Here is an 18178-nt window from a genome sequence, read left to right on the forward strand (position 1 = left end):
TCATCCAGGGAGAAGCTCTTAATCTCCCAAGGGCAATTCAGGAGCTTCACTCCCAGGTGAGGCATTGCCCTAGACCCTGGAAGCCAACTCCATCGCCCTAGTTTCAATCTCTGTTATTTCATACATTATATAACCTTTGTAGGGGTCTCTATACGTATTGTTGGTAATGACTGATAATGGTGATAAATTAATGGGGATAAAACTTACTTGGTAAGAAGAACAGCAGCTTTGGGTGGATAATAATGCATTTTGCGAAACTTTTCACATCGAAATACAGCAATTATGGAAAAAATTATTATCCCCCAACATGAATCTGAGAAGCGTTACTGAAAATAATGAAAACCACATAGGATTGAGGCGCACAGTGGGTTCCAATAACAACACAGATACAATCCCGTTAACTGAGGTCATAATTTCATCAGGGATAACAAAATACCATTTTGGATTTTTGTTTCAGGACTATGGGAAAGTACAGAGTATACTGTGCTAGATACACATCGGTGTAAGGGTACAAAACAGTTAAACCTGTGACTGGTATCCTGCTTATTTTTGCTTAGCACTTAGACGAAAATATTCAAGCATTATTTATTGCTTAAACACCTCTATGAAATAGACACAGGGCCCTGTTTCACTGCTTGCTACTTACTGCAAAACACTATAGAAGAGAATCACTTTACATGGCGGCATATCATCAGAATAGTTAGCATAGAATTCTGTGGTGCATCTTTGCCATGGAAGTGGAACTGGGCCGAGAATTCCCGTTGAAATACCTTTACACAATCAGCACTATTGAATTCACAAGGAGAATAGTTTAACTTAAGTTTGTTTGCATTAAAACTGACTTTCACAAAGTTTTGATACGATAAAATTGCCCTGCGTAGAGGTCTGTCCACACAAGAACAGGTCATACATATCAAAAGACAAAAGAGGAAATTTGTTTCATTTACAAGCACCGAGAAGGGGACAAGTTCATAGAATAGGATAAGATCATGGCACCAGCTTAAGATGCTCAGCAGACAAGTAGGAGTAAGCTCAAGAGCCCATCTGTCTCCTTCAAGGAAAGAAAGACAAGTTCTTCAAGGCAAACGGGATATTTCAGATCAAAGAAGATAAAGAATTGATGGGAGCTCAAAAACTGTGAGCAAAGAAAGTAATTACATGTATATGTGCATATAATTTTGGTACTTCCCTTACACTGATGTGTAGTAAGCACTGTATACTCAATACTTTCCCCCAGTTCTGTGGGTCTGCAACGGGGGGGGGGGGGGGGGGGGGGGGGGGTGATGATGGGCAAGGTCGGGTACAACTAAGCCAACATGATCTCCTATGAGTTTGCATCTACAAGTAGGGATGGTAGTCCCATGCTTAGGCTCAGCGAGAGCTCTACACTACAATGCCTTAGGCAAGATGGCAACCAGATGCAAACATCAGCAAAGGCTATTAAGTTGCATTACACGGGACATGCAAGACTCGCAGTCAGGGAGTCTCAAGGAACAGCGTCAGATCAGGGCTGCCTGAAGAGAACATTGGATTGTCACAGCTGGCGAAAGTCTTTGACTGACTGTGACAGGAAAGAGTGCACCTTTCTTGACAATTGATGTAACTGATCCAAGATCAGTCCCAAGAACAGTCCAAAGACCAATCCACAGACCAATCCACACACACTGGGAAAACATTTCTATACTTTTAGCCATAATTGCCTTGACTGAGGGGAGCCACACAAAAAATAAGCTACTGAACTAGCCAATCAAGGAAACAAGTTTGGAGTTGATAAGCCATGTCGTTCTTGAGTTTATCGCTCAGACTATGATTGCACACACACACACATCCACACCAACAAAAGAACATGTCGGATAGGGTATTCAACCCTTAGTGGCTTCACTTACTGCAGGGCATAAAAATAACTACAAAATAAAAACTACTGCTTCTTTAAAAATTATCAATATTTCAGTCGATGCTCTTCGAAAAAATGTATCAAATATCGGGAAATTTATGCTCTTCAGAATAGATTACTTATTTGGCTCTAAATTACTGGCAAATGTCTTTGGTACCGTTACTGAGTGAGTAATGTAGTGACTTGTACACGACCGTCCATAGACCCTGTTAGGCACATACCGGTATTCACCGACGTACACCAGTCAACGCTCACAACGGGTGTCCGATGTCCAAGGATTGTCAAGAGTCTCAAGGCCCCTTGCTCTCTGTGAAGCTGCAAAACAATCCAGACAAAAGATATTCAAAGTGTTTTACTTTATTGTACGATTTGGAAACGGTTTCAAGAAGCCGTTAATGTGAGTAAGATTTTGAATGTCTGGTACCTTCACTTGATTGGTGACAAGTGAACACTCAAATCGGATGCCCCAGACTACAGACAGTCACTTTGTGCACAGACCTTTCTATTTCAATGTCCCAGCCAGAGTTTTTGCCAACCGAGGTTGGAAAACTATGGAAAGTCATAAATGCAAAGCAACAACAGATGGCCACAGTTTGTAATAATGTCACACAACTATTTAAACATAGCGTTGAACTTGTTAAAACAAGGCAACTAATCATCAGTAATATTTTACTCAATGGAAATTCTGCAGAAAATGTAAAATTTTGTCAGAACCCCTGTTAACTAGTTTGAATGTTTTACTAACATTCGGCGGTCCATGCCAACCAGCATGTTTTATTTATATTAATCAACAATAGAACAACAGTCTACAGCAACCTCCAGATGGTACCATCATGCCATTAACATTTATTCAGAATTGTGTGTGGGTGTTCGCATTAACAGTTTGAAAGAAGCCTACCTTATAAATGATACCACCATACGGAGCACAGGTCAGCACATGGGTACCGGTGCTATCGAATGCGAACAGTTTGGCCCGTGGTGCCTGTTGTTGTTTGTAACCGCCAAAACCTGACATAACAAATGGCCCTGTCGCCCCATCGTGGATTAGCAGCTGCTGAAGTTTCTCACCCACTCGGTTTATGCTCCACTGTGTAAACTGAACATTGTAAAACAAAATAGCCTCATTTATTACAGATTTCCAATGAGTGAAACACAGCCATTACAGTGATTCATTCAACAGCTTAATACAATTCAGCAATATGTAGGAGTTAAACTAATGAATATTTATGAGTGTAATGGTGAGAATATTTTTGTGAAATTTTTTTTCCTGAAGACTCACCTTGTTGTCTGATCCCATACTAAGAACAGACGTCTCGTCCAAGCTGAACTGGGCTGCGTAAACCTGACCAGAGTGTGCATGCCAACTCAGCAGACTCTCAGCTCGTTGCATATCTTCAGAAGTAATAATAACATCAAAAAGTAAAGTTTCAATACAATAACATTGTACCTTGCGTTTAGACAGAATCAAGTTAAACTTGATTGGGTTTTATCTTTGATGTGAAGAGGTTGACATCCGATTTATTCACAAAAAGGACATCCCAGCCATATGTTTCTGCGTAATGGAGCTGGCAATATTCTTTTTTTTTAATCAATTTGGATTTTGAAAACAGAGAGCTTGTTCAACACCTCAAAGTGCCACAAGTGTATTGCTTCTCCATTCCCATTCCTTGCTCCTCAAGAGATATCGACATCTAACACTGCAAAATGTTATTTCCCCTACATTAATTTCCCTGTTTGAACTCCTTATACACTGCCATTTTGTGATATTCTCCCTTTATTTCTGTGGGAATTTCCATACCTTCTTGATCAGGATTTTCGACACTAGTTTTCAAAATCTATTTTGTTGTCGATCAATGTAATGATGTACTGCATGTATCGCCAACACACACAGAAACTTGAATGGCCAGTTTGTAAGCCCATCGCTGTGTCGCATAACAGTTCTACGTGTTATAGTGTCCTCGGCAGCCCATTGGTTTAAGCAGATCTATGGTATCGAGCCCTGGTCAACTCTCTAACTGTTACTCCTGACTCCAGGGAACTTACCAAAAATCCTGATCATGCCGTCCGCAGCCCCGGTTACCAAAAGGTGTCCATTGTGATTGAACGCCATACAGTTAACGCAACCTGAGTTTGTAGTCATGGCAAGTTCATTCTGTAAACAACAACAAAAACACATAAACAATAACTGATGTTAAATTTGCATCAGGGATAATTATATTTTGGTTTTTGCCCATACACCGATGTGTGCTAGCACTGTATACTCAGTACTTTCCCGAGCCCTGTGAAAAAATATCACAGGCATGTTACTCTGGTGTGATTCGAACCCACGGTCCTTGCAATTCCAGAAACATAAACAAGCAATGGAAACCTTTGAGGGATTTGATAACAACAACAACCTCTGATGTTCATGAAACCAGTCTGCTCATCAAATCAAAGCATAATTTTTGGGAGAAAAAAGAAAAATTTGCCTTTAAATGTCCCAACTCTAGCACTTACCAATACTTTCATTTGTTTGATGTCACAAAGTAATAGTCTTGAGGACAGAGCTGTAGCGGGAAGACCTGATGGCTGTAGTTGAGATGTACTCCCCACTGAGCATATGAAGGTTGATCCATTAGGACTGCAGCATAGTGACACAACCCTGTAACAATAATGAAAATAAAAGTAATAAATATTTAAATAGCGCTTTCCACAGGCGTTTCACAGCACTTTAACATTGTCTGAAAAGATGTGTTTGTAAGATGAGTCACGGATGTGTAGAGGGAGCTTCTTTCAGCAAGTTGGTGCAGCAACTGAGAATGCTCTTTCACCATAGTGGGTAACAATAACAATACTAATAAGAGTAATAATAAACGACCAGGTCAAGATCCTCTAAGACTTTAACATTCAGACTGATAACGTTATAGAACATAGGCGTCCTTACTGACAAAAATACCAAGACCTGGCCAGGGAAACTTTGTAAGTCTTCGTAAAATATGTCTTATGTTTTCTTTCAATTGCCAAGTCCTTGTTTAGCAGTCCGGTGCACCGTGTTCAATTCCTTGTGGCAAAATCATTGCATTGTAGGTTCGAATTACGGTCATGACACTTGTGTTCTTGAGCAAGACACTTAACTGTAATTGCTTCTCTCAACCCAGGGGTAAATGGGCGTCTGGGAGGGCAGAGGTGATTCTAGTGATTGATTTAGATGGTGCACTACATACTAGGGGTTAAACTGTATACTCCCCAGAGACCTAAGATGGTTTTTGGTTTAAGGAAGTGAGCTGGGTAGTTTTCAATCGTTGTTGTAGGATACCTGGTTACACCACCGGCATGAACACAAAATAGACTTGAATCACGTAGATATTAAAAAAGTACGGACCTTGGATGCGCAGAATCTGTTTCGATGTCAAACAGTGGCTTCTTCATTTCTGTGTCATAGACCTTGACAGTGCCGCTTGAGCTCCCCAATAATAACTGTCAAAGAAAAACACACCAAACCATAAGCCAAACTAACTACGTTCATGTTAATCAATTTCTGGTTAGAGCACCAGAGTGGCTTGAGATGAACTTGTTAAAAAACATACACAGTTTACAATTAAATTGGTGTTTATAGGATTTGAGGCATTGCATGGTGAGGTATCAATGTATATTTGGTTCGCGGTAACACCATGTGTGTATCTACTTGCCAGGTAGAGTTTGTTCTTAGAGAACTGTCTTTCTTTATTCTACTGCCGCGGAGTAGATAATCGGAGGTTCAAGAGACTTCTCAGTTCTGAAAAGAACTGCCCTGCTTTTAACTATTACCAGGGCGGACGGTATAGAAAATAGACTTGGACTACTACTGTCGCGGAGTCAGTTCTGAATTGGTCTCCACGTTTCGGCGAGCTTGCTCTAGTCATCGTCAGGAGACTAAATTGGTGTTATAAAAAAATTGGTGTTATAATAAAAATATGTTTTTCTTACCAGGCGATCTGATTTGGAAGCCCATTCTATTGAGAGTACGGGTGATTTGAACATGATTGTAGCAGTCGTCATTGGCGAAGGTGCAAATTTCCACACTCTGTTCAAAACATATATACATTTCTCATTAAGTGTATATATATTGACAATTTCCTTAATTGCTTTGTTTTGCTGAAGTTTGTAGTCGTTGTACATTATTTTCTAACGATCCTACCAACATTAAATCTACATATAGCACATAATCAAGAACTGTCAAACCATTTTACGACCTTGAAGACAACTTCTCTTTGAGATTTTACCACCACATCCCAAAAGTCAAACTGCCAGTCAAATTGCCAGGCTGAAATCAGAAAGTCGGAATTCTGTCTTAAAGCGAAAGAATCACTTCCTGTGATTCAGCAATGCATTACATGTATTGAAACTTCAGAGAAGAGGGAGAGCACTTACTTGACAACACCGTCTGTATCTACACTAGCTACAGTAGTAGCCGAAGGATTGAACTTGCAGGCTGTGATGCAGGAATGATGCTCTGTGTATTCATCTTGACTGAGCACAAGGAATGGCGCTCCACCTTCGTAATCTGTGAATGCTACGATTAACAACAAGCCCTTTTTTGTATTACAGTCATATAAAGGCTCCTTTGGTTAAAGGTTGCACCATGTGTACATGTAAATCTCTTTTAAGTTGTGATGGCTCTAAAAACAACCAGTGGTTGACGGCTCAAAGTTTGAATCAGTTTGCTCTGATCGCCTCCAGTACGTACCTTTAGTTGGTGCAGATGCTTTATGCTCCGTTGTCTCACCAGCTGTTGATGAAATCCTGGGTGAGACTACTTCCGGCTCTTTCCTCGACGCAGCATCCTGCTGAAGGGGCTCTGGGACTAGCGGCATGGAGGATCCGAAGCTACCCTTGGTCGCTTGCTTCCATGAGACTGTCTCCGACAAGCCGTACTCCTCCACACTGGACTGCGACTGTATCCGTTGCGATGCTTTCACTTGGTTTGACTGGTTTAAGAGCTCTCGCCTCTGCTGCTGGGCGATCTGGATTTGTTGGGATTTGAGTTGGCGCTGCTGCTGCTGCTGCTGCTGCTGCTGACTGGATTGGACAATGGAACTCTGCAACGGGGAAAAATACATATTTAGGGAAAGAAAGTAAAGAGGCTGTGTATTTATGTGATTTCATATTGCAGGCTGGCATTTATCCATTATTCAAAGCCACTGCAGATGACATTAAATGGTTCAACAGTGGGAGGGTTAATAATGTTAAAAGTGTAGAAATCAGGGCCAAATGACTGACCTGAGCTGGGGTACCAACTGAAGGTACCTGGGAGGCCTCTATCCTCTTGCCAGCTGGGATCTCCTTCCCTTTGGTAACCTGAGTGGATTCCTTATCTCTAGCGCCCCCTAAGAAGGCAGGCAGAGCTCTCCGAGCAGCCCCTGGTGTTGAGCTGCCTATGAGACGACGTGCTGCCCCTGGTGAAACCGTCTTCTTGGAGATACTTCCTTTATTGAGTTTGGACTGAGGGTCTTTACTGTCAATTATCCTACAATCGAAGGAAAACAAAAACTCAGAGTTTAAAGTTTTTAGTTCAGTTCATTAAGCACACACTCCCTGCCCACTCCCAGTGTGTTTCAGGTTAGGTTTAGTCCCAGCTCCAGCCAATGTCGTTCTTGTTATCGAGGCTTGTGTGACCGGGCCTTAAAGCCATTGGACCCTTTCGGTAAACAGTGTTGTCCAAGGCCCACACTTTGTGTACCACAACTTCTATATCAAATAACAAGCCTGTGAAAATTTAGGCTCAATCGGTCATCGGAGTCGGGAGAAAAAACGGAAAAACCCACCCTTGTTTCCGCGCGTTTCGCCGTGTCATGACATGTGTTTAAAATAAATCCGTAATTCTCGTTAACGAGAATTTATATTGTTTTACTGTTTTCTCAAAAAGTAAAGCATTTCATGGAATAATATTTCAAGAGAAGTCTTTCACCATTGCCTTCTGTAAACCCTGTAAGTTATTTGTAAATCGGTGAACTTTAATTTTTTTTTCTTAACCGAAAGGGTCCAATGGCTTTAAAGCATCACTTAGCAACAGTATTCTCGAGAAGACGATCAGAGCATACTGATCGAAGCATTGAGTTTCAACTATCAGTTAATTTCAGAGCCAACACTAATCAAGAGAGATTGACAAATGGTGCTTGTGCAAACCTCCCCAAACATTGCCAAATTATAATAAAATGGAATTGCTGGAAAAAAAGTAACTTTAGTATGTGGTCTTACGTTGGTAGGGCAGCAAAGTCATCCATGACTTGCACGTTGTCTTCAGATTCCTTTACCGAACCGATTGTTTTCTCCTTTTCAGAGTGCTCCAATATTAAAAGCTGTCAAAGAACAAAATAACCTTCTTATTTACTCACAAATTGTATACTCTAATGAGCAACCCCTCCCTCTGAAAAATAACAACAAAACATTCCAGATCATAAATAATAGATACTTATTCTATTACTTCACAAATTATTTAGAATGGATTTTCCTAGTAGACATTTTGGGATTCAAAGACAAGAACTAGTTTTCATACAAACTGCATACTACATCCTGCTACATGTACACCCTTTATGTGGCAGTTCTTTTGGCCCAAGTACATGTATAAAGACAATTTACAAAAGTACACTTTGTCTTCGTCTTAAGTGGTTCTTAATTGGTACCTGTTTCTTAAGGAGTGCATTGGTATCTTGTAAGTCGTTCATTCTCTGCTGTTCAGCGTCAAAGTTCAGCAAAGCTGGCAGAGGTGAAGAGTCAAGTCAAGGAAATGTACAACTTGTGGCATGTCCGAACAGTCTAGTTCACTGGACCCAAGCTCTGGTGTTACCAGCAGCAGAGTGGGTTCGAATCCCTGTCGTGACACTTGTGCCTTTGAGCAAGGCACTCATCAATTATTGCTTCATACAAAGTCTAGAATGTTGTGCATTCTGCTATATCAGCCAGGGTCCTAGTGAATGATACCCATGCATACATGTATAGAAAAAGGGGTAAACCTTTTTAGACCCAGTAGTAGGTAACAACGTGCCCCTGGTGGCAGTTGATTTGGGTTAACCGGGGAAATCAGTCACACGTAGCCTACACCTTGTAGCCAACACCTCTATGGCAAGACAAGTTCTCAAGAACATTTTTTCACAGCAAAGTACACGTAGGTATACAGGGTAGTTACCGCAAACAGAATATAAAACAGAAACTGCTTCAAGGGTGAGTCTGTAATATTGATGATTAAAAGGATATGCATTGACTGGAAGATAATGCTGAAGAAGTTGTGAAGGGAAATGGTCAAGGTCTCCTGCCACTGTTTGCTAAAATACAGCTCAAAGGTGGAACTCTGCTCAGGAGTCTTCAAGAAAGGCAACGCTGCAACAACAAGATGGTTCGTAAACAGTCAAATTTATCAGATTGGTTCAAGCTAGTTCTTCTTGAAACCAAAGATTCCTCTTATAATATGTAGTCATTTATTTCTTAGAAAATATGACATTACAGCATACTAGGTTACATTGAACTGCGTTTGGGGAACAATTAGGGCCTTACCATGATTAAAAACAAGAGCAAAAGATATTACCAAAAAAAGATAAACACATATTAAACAACAAAAGAGTGTTGAATTCTTACCGAACCACTCTTTCCATTCTGCTTGGTTTTGTATCTCACTACACATCTTCTCAAAGAACTCGGTGACTTTGTCTTGCCGATTATTTTGAAGAGCGTTGACTACAAACAATCTGCACGGATTGGAGTGATGGAGGTGGTTGAAATTCAGAAACATAACTCTTTACTACAGAAAATAGAATTAGCTGATGCAAATTGTTTACTAACAAAAAAGATCGGTAGACAATTTGCTTCAACATTTTTTTTTTACCGGCAAGGTATTGTGGAGCAAAGGTTTTTTTAAAGTGTAAGACCAATTCCTTTACATTGCACCTTGTATTAGCAAAAAATGAATCTATTAAACCATGAACACCAGGGCAAACCCTTTCGGTGTAAGTGCACTAGGTTCCTTTACATGCATTACACCACACGCGGGATCAATGGCTTAACGTCCCGTCCGAAGGACACTGCAACGAGTATCAAGACCAGGACTTGCAGAACAGAAACACCAGAGCTTGTGTTCAGTGCTCTTATTCCATTGGCCATGACACACCAATGCAAATTGATGTTGGGGACCTGATCAACACAAATCATACCTGAGAATACTGACTTCAAGCTTGCGGACGTTTGCCACCTGATTAGCTTCAAGATGAGAGAACACTCGTCTGTCCAAGTGCTCCATGTAGCTACGTAATCCAGCGAGGTCATAACTCCAGATGGATTGAAGCAGCTGTTCCAGCACCTTATCAACCTTGTAATTTTACACAACAAATAATGATGTAGTAAGGCTATTTTACTCCATGCCTGCTGGTTTCACAATGGTAAGATTTGTCCCTATAAATGTACATGCTGTTAATAAACATGACAAGGGCGCATTTTCAATCACTACATCGTAATTTAAAACAAAACAGAAAAAAAAGGAAGAGTGGATCTCCGATTTATTTTCTGGAATAATAATAATGTCAGTTTGTTTATTGTTGAGACATTAACAGTGTAGTTATGATGGACATTAAGAACATATCATGTTAGTTATAAATGGAATCAGGTTAAAACACATTGATTAGAGATTAAAAGTATATTTGGATTGCAGAAAAAAACTTTAAATTTATACACCGTACACTGCGATCCTAGGCCAGCGCATATTTCATGGCTCTGCTAAAGCAAAGAAGTGGCGCTTGCAGAAGAAGCAGAGATTTATGCGCTTAATTACATCAACCATTGGTCCAAGCGTATTTCACGAGTTAGCGGCAATTTTTTTGGCTTGTGTTTGTGCGCGGCTTGTGTACTTCACATAACCACAACTGAACAAGGCATTCTACACTACCACAGCGGACCACAGCTAATGCAGAAGATCGACGCTTACACAGTAACCGAAGAATGGTGATCGTAAGCGGAAAGTTCGGCAGTAAAGCGGTAAGCAGAGCAATGAAATTGAACCATAATAACGTGTGTGTTTACTGTCCGGAAATTGGGCACAAAATCATCCCACTATTCATCCCCGATTTTATAATAGATCAAATATTAGTTCAACCAATCACCTCACTCACCCTAAACTTCTTATCTTTATCTAGTTTCAGCTCAGCATCGAAGGATTTTAGAGTGTTTGTAAATCCTCTAAAAAGGAGATAATCACGGACCAGTTCAGCTGTCCTTTCTACTGCATCGGCCATTTTGACAGGAAATAGTCTGATCACCATCTGCTTGTGAAAGGCACGGTAATTTGTGTATGGTACCCAGACTACATTGACAAATTGGATAGCTCAACAACATTCATGAAATGTATCTGAGGCAACGCCTCCCGAAAGAGAAAGCTGTTTACGCTGATGGATACCAAATAAGAACAAATTAAAGAGGATCAGTGGTCAATGTCTCAAAGAGCTAAAATTGATCTCAACGGTGTGAAAGTCGAATGTGATGTAACAAATACAGATAACTATGACAACTAGCCTTAAGATGAGATCTTAAATTCTTAGGGAAACAGGACAACTCGTACAGCAACCATTGCACTTGGGAGGATGCTTGTAGAATGTTGAGTTTTTAATGATAGTTTCACTAATAAAGTACAAAGCCTAATATTCCCAAATTTAATGGTTCATTGAGTTTTATTTGGCCTTCAGGAACTGTTAAGCCATTAAAAGTTGTTTCAAAACTGAAAAAATGAACACAAGTTAGTTGGGAGTACATTTCCATTCTATGGGGCTTTATAAAACCAACCCCTGAATAAATAAATGATTGATTAAAGGGGCAACCCTAAACTCATGCAATATCACACAAAAATACACAAAGATTTTATGTTTAGTAATAGTTTAGTATACTTTTTTTATTTATTATCATTCAACATTCCAATGACACAAAGTGCATATAAATTATTAAGAATGGTTTGAAAACAGTCCCAAATAAGGAGATTTGATCTTTACCTGTTAACATAGTAAAGTGTAGAACCACCACATTGCGTATCTGCATCTTTAAATGTATATGAACAACATTGGTTTAGGGAGAGACCATGTTATTTGAGTAATATAGGGCGCCCTTTGAGGTATACTTAATTACAAACTTCAAACGGTTTCAATTGTTTTGTCAGATAGAACAATCTCTGTTTGCAACTCACGCCCGAAGATTTCAGTCGATATTATACCCTGCATTCGTTAACCTCAGTGTCCATAATTTTTAAGGAAAGAAAACAAAAATCACAAAACATAATTTACACTGTCTGAATCATACATATCTTGCATAATTAAATACATTAAGTTTATGTACAGTCTCTCTGAGTGTCTCAATATAAAGTACTACATGTAAATGTATTTATGACTCCAATATATACATCTTTAAAAACAAGGAATAAAGAGAATTCGGAAATGTTTAGGTAGCCTAAGGTGAAATGCCAAATTTGTTTTCAAAACTGTACACTGCTCATCAAGTTGGATGAACAGAAACCTCAATATATGTATTAACAAATCCTGTACCCTGAAGGTAACTCGGAAATCGGAATCAAAACTATTGGTGGTTTGCCAGGGGTTGATTTCTCAAAAAGTTAACTAAGTTTGGGGCGAGCAACTCTTCCCAAAATAAGTTAAGTAGCAGTCATTGGTCAAACAGAATCAAACGTAACACCCCAACCTTGTTAAAACAAATACCAAGGGTTTTCAGACCCCCTCAGGTGTGATCAAGCATTATATTAAGCTGGCCAATATGATTTTACTTTATACTTGATTTGAAAAGTTAAAGCCAATATCTGTAATATTGTTATAATAATCTGAATATGAAAGCACGCCAACTAGAATTTTTTTGTTAATTTTACTCTAAACAGCTTTGCTGTTGCTTTGCTTTCGGTAAATTTGTGGATCACAAAGCTGAATTTGACCTCAGAGCCCCTCTTTAAAAACTCTTTACATCACCACTTATAGAAATTTACAGGTGGGATCATAACAAGAGCAAAAACCTTTCATCTCTTGTGACCTGGCGAGTTTTTGACTTTCTTAGATTTTCTCTGAAACAAAATTGAATACACATGTACTGTACATGATAAACACAATAAACAAAACACGGTGGTGACACAAAAGCTTGCAATGTGCATGATTGTCATAGGGCCTTAGGAAGTGGATTGGCAGAATATTTAACCAAATCTAAGCTATCTCGTGTCCAAAAATATTTCACTATCCATATAAATTCTTTGCATCAACTCAATTGATGTCACTGAATTTGTCACTTAAACCAATTCAGTAAAATTGCACCGAGTCGGTTTACACTACTTCAGCGAGTTACCATAAACCCAGTGAGTTTACATAAGCTCACTCAGCTTACACCAAGTCAGCAATTGAGTCTAACTTCCACTCAGTGAGTTCACACAAACTCACTCAGCTTAAGTTCACTCAATTAAGTTTACTTGTACTCAATGAGTTAAGTAAGCCCAGTGAGCTTACACAAACTCACTCAGCTTCCACAAAGTCAGCCAATGACTTTACTTCTACTCAGTGAGTTTTAAACAACTTCTCTGAAGCTTAGTGTATACTTTGTTAAAACCATGTTCAACTAGCTGAGTGGGGTCAGCGTCATCTATGGGAGTTAACAACAACCAAGTGAGTCAAACCTCATTGAGGTAACACCTACTGAACTCGGTAAATGAAGGACTTCTTTTTGCTCTCACATTAAAACAAAGACGTCTTTGCTCTGGATCCCTTTTGTTATAGTCCTCGGTTTAACCAGTAGACACTTCCATGTGCTCGGCGAATCCACCCCTTAGGTGACAACAAAGAACATGTTCGCTAGTCATAAAGAAACAAGGACTTCTTCGCTCTGTCAATACACCTTTCCTTTCGTTAAAGTCCTGGGTTCAACGGGTAGACATTCCATGATTCCCATGTGCTCAGTGAATCCAGCCCCTTGTCTACAAAGAACATACACTGGTCATAAAGAAACATGGACATCCTCGCTCAGTCAAAACACACGGATCCCTTTTGTTAAAGTCCTGGGTTCAAAGGTGTAGACATTCCCAAGTGCTCGGTGAATTCACTTGTCTACAAACAACATACACTAGTCAATAGTCATGAAGGGATGAACCAGAGAAGTGAAGTCCAATCTGGATACACCGTGTAGCTTCACAGACCTTCTCTTTTGTTACAGACAGCCAACTCCCTTAGGATGAGTTCTCTAACCTCCCTGACGAACCTCTTGATGAACTAGGTGGGTACCTCACATGACAGAACACATAGAACTCCGTGCCTGGTTGGACGGTGGTCGAGGCAGTGGGTCACTGTTGTAGTTTACGACTTCAGCTTTTACAACGCGCTGTGGTGTTAGCAGGTCAAGGAAGTAACTGAAAAGATATCTTAAGTAAACCCTTCTTGTAACTGACCATTTAGTACAGTTTGTATGGTTTTGAATGATTGATGTACTATGCTAGCCTGCATTAAAACATAATATATGGGGCGAATGCAACCTACTACTTCAAATCTTGAAATCTTGTTTCATACCAAAAAGTTTCAGATAAGAATCAACTAATGCACAAGCAAGATTAAGCAATATTTTAAAAGGATACAGCAGTTCTCTCCAGTTCACTTTTGTTAAGTGTGATGCCCAGGATCTCTGCAGCAATCCTCAGGAAACATAGATCCACCTGCCAAGGATGAGATAGAATGAACAATTAAAAAAATTCTTTCTTCTTGGTGTAAAAATGAAGCTTCCTGAACGTACAGAAGGTTTACAGCCGAGTCTTTTTAAGTCAGTGATGGCAAGTTTGCCTCTTCACTCAAAATTTGGATGGGTATGGGTCGATTTCATCAGGATGGTCCTAACTTAGGACTAGAACTAGGACTCTTAAGGAGTAATTAAAACTTAAGGCTAGTCCTAAGAAAGAGTAAATCGCCCTAAATGTATCTCAAGACGAGACTAGTTTTAACACTTTGTGAAATCCACCCCAGGAAGATCAGATCAACCAGACACAGATGACACAGTTTGATTGGGTTTGACTTACTGATTCCCCTATCGAACCCACTACAAAATGGCACAGAAAAGAGATATTAATTTGACTTACAGAATTACCCATGCAATTTTGACTTATCGTGTCCCTTATCCAACCAGACATCGAATGGTCCAGAAAAGATAATGTGAATTTGATCAGAAAGCGGTTTGAATTTTGTGTCCCCTGTTGGACCAAGTTTGATTAATTGTGTTCCCTATCCACTCAGACACCGAATGACATAGAAAGATGAGAGTTTGACTAACCGTGTCCCCTGTTCGAGCGGAGACAAAATGGCTTGAAAAGCCATGATTGTCGACCATCCTTTGATGTTTTTCAGCCTTCACAGCTCTCATATGTTCAAGGTCCACTAGAAAACAAAATCAAAATCAATCAATGATTTGAACTTCACTGTCAAAGTAGGAGAATGCTACAAAACTGCTACAAGTAATGTCAAAGATTATTATACTGTTAGTTACTGGTGTCCTTAGACATGCAATTCTCCAGTCTGAGGTGAGATTCGACTCAGGGTCCATTAAGGTAAAAGGCAGGGAAAGAAACCACTGAGCCAACCTGATCTCCATTAACATATTAGTATTTGAAAACAGAAGAAGCACAAGACAAACTGCGGACTTACTCTTGTTGGCGATGAGGGCTATGTGAGGACAATGTTCCTGATCTTTGTAGACTTCCTTGACTTTTGTATACCAGTCCTCTACATTCTCAAAGCTGTTGTAGTTTGTTATATCATAGACAAGGAGTATGCCCTATAAACAGCAAAATACATGAAGTTAGCAGAGTTGTAGGTCTTAAGAATGGTCTCAGTATCAACTATCAAGACCAGTCTCGGGACCCAATTTCTTGAGGTTCTGGCTGTTTTCAAGTGAAATGAAAAAGAACTCACCTTGGCTCCATAGATGTAATTCTCCAGCATTTTACCGCCTAAAGTCTGTCCTCCTATGTCCCATACTTGTAACGTCACATGCATATCTTCTGTATAGGTCCACAAAAAAGTACAAAGACACCAAAGTCATAAAATCATATTGACAGCTTTGGAAAAGATTAGAATAAAAAAGCAAGAATGGTTTGTGTGCCTTGCATAAGTGTCAAGACTTGGACTCGAACCCACACTCTGTTGATTAGAAACAACAGAGCTTGAGTTAAGTGCTCTTATCCGCTCAGCAACGAAGCACCATGAATGCATTTTAATTACGGAACGATGTAGAAAATTCAACTTTACCTTTAATGACTATCCTCTTCAAGAAGAAATCCAGACCCACAGTCTGTTGATATTGCTTGCCAAATTGGTCCTGTGAATACCTTGTAGCTAGAGAGGTCTGCGATTAAAACATGCAAACGAATGAAAATGTAGCGATTCTCTTTGTAAGAATACATGTACACAAAAAATCTTCGGGAAATCATAAGTTTAACCTATTCAAAGCAGAATCTGGAAGTATTTGGGCCATTAGCAATTCTAAGACAAACTAGGAGGATTAAGAAAGATTTGGGTACAGTACTTCTAGCTTTTTACTTTTTACTAAAACTGTTAGATATCTCATGGGCTATACATGTGTAGTCTGTTAGGGTGACAGTAAGTTGTATTTTTTCGTCTAGGTCTTTGGCTTCTGCTCTTTTTGATATGTATAAACATAAACATATATGCTCTATGGAAGAAAGAGAACAACAATTGTTCTCAAGCAAGGAGAATGATTAGACTGGCAAACTGTCAACAATTGTTTGACTAATTCAACTGGAATGTTAAACTCCAATCATGCTCAAGAATGACCTTTTCCAGCCAACCCTGGGACTTGATGACTTGGGAGTAAAAACACGAGGAAATAACGTAGAGTAGCATTTATAACTACCTTCCCTGAGGAACCATCTCCAAGGATGACAATCTTGAGCTGCTTATCACGTTGGGGTCCTTCCCCCTCAGAGTCAGACATCTTGTACTTCTCAAACCAATCGATCAAAACGTCTTGAGAAACTTCTTCTTCTTAAATGAGTGCACTGTTTTTGAGGCTTTGGGTTCTTGTTTTCTTACTGTTACTACCTGTGTGAATGGGCTGCAAGTGCAACAGCAACATTAGCTTCAGTGATCCCTCTCCCGAAACCGGTGACCCGTTCTCTCAATGATGAATCGATGTTAAGCTGTACTGCAGTTCTTGTAACTTCTTTACAAAGCTGTCGTCCTCAGCGGGAAACCTTTCGTTATAATAAACCTTGTATTATTCTACAGGTCGCTGCAAAGATTAACATCTTTCCCGGTCTGACAAGAAATCAGAAGGAAGCAGAAAGAAAGATGTAAGTTACATTGTAACTTATATAACACGAGCATAGAAAAAATAGAAGGTAGCTTAGTGGTAGGCCATGTACTGTATGTGTTATTCATCCTCGGAGAATTATTCCCTGAAAGGTTTGGCATATGGTTTGGCCTTTATCTTTAATATTTAATAATAAACAGGAGGAAAAACTTTGCAAACCTCAGTCAGAATCCTGCTAACCAACAGTGCCACTTTCTTCAGCAAACTTTTAAACACACTTTTATTTCATAATGAATGAAAAAATGGTGACAGTATACGAAAAATCGCATACAACACAATTTATAAAATGGTAATGATGTTTAATTGGTTGAAATATGGAACAAATTTAATTGGAACAGGAATCAGGATGTCATGTGTCGGAATTATACGACCAACAGCCTGGTTGAGTATTGTTAATAATCATTTATGATTTGAACACAAACTCAGGTCGAATTTTTCCATCCATAGTTGAAGCAAGGGGGCATATCATGTGTGCTATCAGATTGCGAGTAAAAACAAGTCATCGTTATTTGATTAAATATGTTCATTTAATTACCTTCGAGATCAATCAATCAAGTGATGAACAAAACCAGTGGATCGTTGCTTCGTCTTACAATAACATACCGTGCTCGCTTGTAGCCCAACAAATCTGCAAAGAGATGCCACTCACAGCGCTTACTGAGCCTGTTTGGGCTCTATAGAAAGCCCACACTGTTTATTACCTGTTTGTTGTGGTCATGTCAACATAAAGGTTAGACTTGAGTCAGTCATGCTCACCTCCAGATTGCCAAAGTGTACCTGCTTAATAATTATCCGATAGGGTGCATAACTGCATATTCGTGGGGACGGGGGGGGGGGGGGGGTGTTGGCAAAGACATTGGTTTTGCATATGCAATCGTGTCCGCCCGGACGCTGCTGCATAATGCAATTGTGTCCGCCCGGACACATTTGCATATGCAG

General features: G+C 39.7%; 2 protein-coding genes across 3 annotated transcripts; both read right to left on the minus strand.

Annotated features, from left to right (window-relative positions):
• Positions 1-1287: 1287 nt before the first annotated feature.
• Positions 1288-11130, minus strand: LOC117294739 (WD repeat-containing protein 91-like). The gene is made up of 16 exons (XM_033777253.1): positions 11008-11130; positions 10057-10211; positions 9485-9594; positions 9107-9229; positions 8536-8618; positions 8111-8211; positions 7133-7379; positions 6600-6951; positions 6284-6425; positions 5840-5936; positions 5256-5350; positions 4391-4535; positions 3938-4046; positions 3174-3286; positions 2793-2990; positions 1288-2209 (listed from the first exon to the last, which is right to left on the minus strand). Exons 1-16 carry the CDS (start codon positions 11128-11130, stop codon positions 2054-2056), a joined length of 2349 nt encoding a protein of 782 aa, XP_033633144.1. The 3' UTR covers positions 1288-2053.
• A 631-nt stretch (positions 11131-11761) lies between these two features.
• Positions 11762-17876, minus strand: LOC117294943 (ras-related protein Rab-28-like). Of its 2 annotated transcripts, none has more exons than XM_033777502.1 (8): positions 17775-17876; positions 16781-17184; positions 16156-16252; positions 15820-15908; positions 15553-15682; positions 15182-15285; positions 14496-14573; positions 11762-14245 (listed from the first exon to the last, which is right to left on the minus strand). In XM_033777502.1, the coding sequence occupies exons 2-8, from the start codon at positions 16859-16861 to the stop codon at positions 14150-14152; spliced, it is 675 nt and encodes a 224-aa protein (XP_033633393.1). In that variant the 5' UTR covers positions 16862-17184; positions 17775-17876; the 3' UTR covers positions 11762-14149. The 2 variants fall into 2 exon arrangements, with proteins under 2 accessions (XP_033633393.1, XP_033633394.1); XM_033777503.1 differs by having other exon boundaries at positions 16781-17120; positions 17775-17849.
• Between the last annotated feature and the right edge of the window lie 302 nt (positions 17877-18178).

This window comes from Asterias rubens, chromosome 9 (genome assembly GCF_902459465.1).
Source record: "Asterias rubens chromosome 9, eAstRub1.3, whole genome shotgun sequence".
Classification (NCBI taxonomy): domain Eukaryota; kingdom Metazoa; phylum Echinodermata; class Asteroidea; order Forcipulatida; family Asteriidae; genus Asterias; species Asterias rubens.